The sequence below is a fragment of the Sesamum indicum genome, linkage group LG8, assembly GCF_000512975.1.
Source record: "Sesamum indicum cultivar Zhongzhi No. 13 linkage group LG8, S_indicum_v1.0, whole genome shotgun sequence".
In the NCBI taxonomy this organism is placed as follows: domain Eukaryota; kingdom Viridiplantae; phylum Streptophyta; class Magnoliopsida; order Lamiales; family Pedaliaceae; genus Sesamum; species Sesamum indicum.
The window spans coordinates 4,569,297-4,574,200 of NC_026152.1; the positions used below are offsets into that span (position 1 = coordinate 4,569,297).

At 37.7% G+C, this 4,904-nt stretch overlaps 1 protein-coding gene across 1 annotated transcript in view; it reads left to right on the top strand.

Annotated features, from left to right (window-relative positions):
- LOC105167760 (potassium channel SKOR-like) overlaps window positions 1-1,806 on the top strand; it is a 9,435-nt gene extending 7,629 nt beyond the window's left edge. The window contains exons 9-13 of the mRNA XM_020695844.1: window positions 7-159; window positions 392-467; window positions 552-846; window positions 980-1,101; window positions 1,390-1,806. Of these exons, the coding sequence (XP_020551503.1) occupies window positions 7-159; window positions 392-467; window positions 552-846; window positions 980-1,101; window positions 1,390-1,631 (888 nt within the window). The 3' untranslated portion in view covers window positions 1,632-1,806. The remainder of the gene's footprint in view (window positions 1-6; window positions 160-391; window positions 468-551; window positions 847-979; window positions 1,102-1,389) is intronic.

Sequence of the window (4,904 nt, forward strand, 5' to 3'; positions counted from 1 at the left end):
CTGGAGTCAGATATTACATTCCATATCGGGAAACAAGAGGCTGAGCTTGCTTTGAGAGTGAACAGTGCAGCTTATTACGGGGACTTATATCAGCTGAAAAGCCTGATCCGATCTGGAGCTGATCCCAACAAGAAGGATTACGATGGAAGATCGGCCTTGGTATGGATTCAACAGCTTAAAATCTATCCTCTGTCATTTAATATTTGATATGGAAACTGAACACACTTAGTTTAAATAGCCAATGGGTGATAATTCATCAACTAGCGCCCGTTTTCTGTACAGATGTCACTTCAATCTTGTCTGAGTTATCTTTGAAGAAATAGTGAGATTCATTTTGCTGACCAAACTAATACAGAGATAGCCATAATACACTACGCTATTTTTTCCACAGCATCTTGCTGCATCAAGAGGATACGAAGATGTTACTCTTTTCCTTATACAAGAAGGCGTGGACATCAATGCCGAAGGTAACATGCTTTGCTTGAAATCATATTCAACTTGAGAGTTCATAAACATAAAAAGGAGCTTATGGCCGGTGCTCTTCTGAACAGATAATTTTGGCAACACGCCGTTACTTGAGGCCATCAAGAGCGGACATGACAGAGTTGCTTCATTGCTTTCGAGAGAAGGGGCCTTACTGAAGATTGATAACCCTGGTGCTTACTTATGCACAGTGGTCTCCAAAGGTGACACGGATTTGCTCAGACGGGTGTTAGCCAATGGAATTGATCCAAATTCGAAAGACTATGATCATCGAACCCCTCTTCATTTAGCAGCATCGCAAGGATTATATTTGATGGCGAAGTTGCTTGTAGAAGCTGGAGCCAGTGTCTTCTCAAAGGACAGGTATTTGCACTCAAAATGGCATCTCAAGAGCCAGCAGTGTCTGAGTGATACTTACAATACCCCCCTCTCTCTCTCTCTCTCTCTCTCTTATACTTCAACTAAGATGTTATCTGGCTATGTATAATTTTTTCAGATGGGGAAATACTCCACTGGATGAAGGTAGATTGTGCGGAAACAAAAATATGATTAGACTTTTAGAAGAGGCAAAAAAGGCTCAATTATCCGAATATCCTGAATGCTCTCAAGAGGTCACAGGTACTTTAAACTCCAAAATTCTCCGAATATTTGACTAAATTTATTTAGAAAGTCTTATAAGTTCGTACATCTTATCAAATACTTTTGAAGGTTATAAGATGCTAAGTATTATTTCGAAAATAAACTTACAAAGTGTTTGTGATTATGTTTTCTCAATGTTTTATTCTAACAATCACTCTCATTGCAAGCACATGAATACAAGTAATTCACCACAATCTTTGTGGTTGATATGCTCTTTTTTGTTGTCAATACGTTTGTCAACTTCGAAACTCATGGTTTCTGTAACAGATAGAAAACACACAAAGAAGTGCACCGTGTTTCCATTCCATCCATGGGATCCCAAAGAGGGTAGAAAACACGGCATCGTAATGTGGGTTCCTAACACCATTGACGAGCTGATAAAAGCAGCATCGGACCAACTGGAATCGCCAAACGGATCCTGCATTTTGTCAGAAGATGGGGGTAAAATTTTTGATGTCGACATGATCACGGATGGGCAGAGACTGTATATGATCAACGAAACCGATTGAGGTTTCGAGCTAGCTACGGAGAACTCTTCTTGTAGCTCAATATAGTTCCACTTCGTTGTATCTGTGTGTCTTCAGCTGCACAATTGGGAGGAACCCGATTTTGTTAATGTCACTTGTGCTATGATAGCTCATATCTACGATTAAAAGCAAGAAAAGAACGTTTGCTAACAACTTATCGGTCTTCTCCATCCTAGGATTAGTGCATAGTGTCGAGTAGTAAAAAAAATGCAAGCAACCCCCTTTTGATATTGCAAACGAGTAAATTACCTCCTTATGAAAAAACAAATAGTGTTTTACCTTCCTGTATTTTTTAAAATATAACAATGTACCCCTTATGATTTTTAAAATAAAGCAATCTACCTCCCTATATAAGAAGGTAAATTGCTTCATTTTAAAAAGTATAGGGGTATAAATTGTTATATTTTTTTTCATAGGGGATAATATACTCATTTTCAATATTTTAGGGAGATAAATTGCTATTCACCCCACTAATAGCACACATAGAAGCAGGAACTGTGCAGATACCAAACAAAACCACAAATTAAAATAAAAGACTAAAAGATGTTGAGACTCCACGACAAGTAGATATAACGGGAGCAGAGGGGCAAGAATGGTATGATGAGACAGCCGGATGAAACCTTTACCCTCCACCTGAACATGCAGCAAGGCAACAATGACAAAGAAACACTCCTACCTACACTTAACTTATTTCTCATGAGAGCTATTTCCTTAGATAGTATGTGTTTGTGTTATGTATCGTTGAAAAAGTAGTTTAATTGTTATAATTTTATGGGTAAATTACATTTTTGGTCCCATAAGTAGACCTGTTCCAATTTAGGTCCCATATTCAGACCAATTTGCACATTGAGTTCGATATGTAGTTTTTTTTTTTTTTTCCAATTTGAGGACCATTGAGGGATTTCCATCCAATTGATAACGATAGTTGCTCTTTCCGTTAGTCAATACATTTAAGATAAGGGTAAATTATATTTTTGATCCCATAAGTGGACCTGTTTCCAAGTTTGGTCCCACACGTATATATGCGAATTGGCCTGAGCGTGGGACCAAAATCAAAAACAAATCCACTATTTTCAATTTACTTTTAACAATAAATTGACAAATGATTATTTTAAACCCTTATAAACATCGGCTTGATCAACTTTTGATAAAATTGAGAGATGATTGCAACTGAGAAGATGCTCATTCATCTGAGAAGAAAGATTGGAACCAGTAGCCGTTAGTGTTTTAATTTTCTGTTTATTAGTGCTGTATACAAAGACGACTTTTACTGGTTATGTTCTTTAGCACTTTAGAGGTTAGGTAAGTTAGTTGGGTTAATCATGTATATAAGGCTATTTCAGCCTTCCCTCTCAACACGAGATATAGAGAAATATACATAGAAAATTGCCTTCTTTTACATTCAGTTTTTTCCAGTTTTGAGCACACTCTGTTCCAAAATTCAGTTGTTCCCGTTTTCATGTATTTCCAAATTCATTTTCAACATGGCATCAGAGTAGGTTAAAGCTCTGAAATAACACATCCAGTCTGCCCATCCGTTTGATTCCTGAAATCAAGATATCAAGAAACAACACATACAGTGATCATGGAGGAAAAGGCCCCAGTAGATTCCATCAACGAGAAGTTCCAGAACAATGACCAACCTTGAATGCTTCTTGTATCAGCACCTTTGGATGGTAATAACTACCTTACATGGGCAAGATCCATCAAGATAGCCATTGGTGCCAAACAGAAACTAGGCTATATTGATGGAACTTACCAAAAACCAATGGATGACAAAGAAGCTTTGGAAAATTGGAAGAAGAATGATTATATGGTGTATTCTTGGGTTTTAAGTTCTATTTCAAAAGAGATTGCAGAGGCATTCTTACATGCTGATCCGGCCAGGGATTTATGGGTTGAACTTGAAATGAGATTTGGGGAGAGTAATGGCCCTCTGCTTTATCAAATTCAGAGGGAAATCGCATCCATTTCCCAGAATCACATGAGTGTTGCTGGCTACTTTACATTTAACTAGAAACTTTGGACCCACTACCTGTGTGTTCATGTGGCACTAGTAAGAAACTGGCTGATAAAGCAGCCTCCTACCAATTAATCAAGTTCCTAATGGGACTTAGTGACGCATACGACCACGCGAGAAATCAAATTCTACTAATGGATCCGCTGCCAACTGCTGTAAAAGCATATTCTATGGTACATAGATTTGAGAAACAGAGACAAGTTATTTCAGGAATAGCTGATATAGAAAAAGAAGGAGTCATGGCTGCCCAAATCTTTGAACCAAGAAAGCAAACTAACACAAGGGGCAACTTCAAGAAAGGGTCACAAATGGATAAAAGGCAACTACTATGTGACTACTGTAAGAAGAGAGGACATCTTAAAGAAGGATGTTTTGAGTTGATTAGGTACCCGGAATGGTACAAAGCTATTTCTAAACAGAAGAAACCAACCACCAGAACACTGAACCCCAGGGTCATGAATGCAAGAACTGAACAAGATGTACACAACCTACAAACTTCCTACAATGTTGACACTCACAGAAGGATTTCTGAATTAGTGAAAAAAGAAGTGATAAAAGCAATGCAAGATCAAACCAGTAGCCATATAAGTTCAAACTTCTCAAATTTTCAAGGTTATGCAGATACAATTTCTACCATTGATATGTGGATCATAGATAGTGGGGCCTCAGCCCACATGTGTACCTCTCTTACTGGTTTTAAAAGTTTTTTTACAATCTTGATAATGAAGTTTATGTTAAGCTTCCAAATGGATTTAGTCATCAAGTTACTATATCAGGAGAAGTACACCTTACTAAAAACATTATCTTAAAACAAGTTCTGTATGTGACTGCATTTAACCATAATTTACTCTCTGTTAGCAAGTTATGCAAAGACAATGGACTTAGTGTGCATTTTTTACGGATCAATGTTGCGTTGTGCAGGACCCTCGGACTAGAGAAGTGATTGCCCTAGGTAGACAGCAAGGAAGATTATATGTGTTAGAGAAAGGAAAACAAGCTCACACCCAAAACAGACCTAGATTGGACATGTCACCCAATGAAGGAAGAATGTCTGCAGATGTCTGCTGTATGAACAAATGTAATAGTGATTGTGATGAAGCATTGTGGCACAATAGACTAGGACACACTAGCTTAAGTGTTCTAAAGCACATGAACCTCTGTAATAATAAGGCCATTGAACATATTGAATGTGAGATATGCCCCTTAGCTAAGCAAAATAGAACTCCATTTCCTTT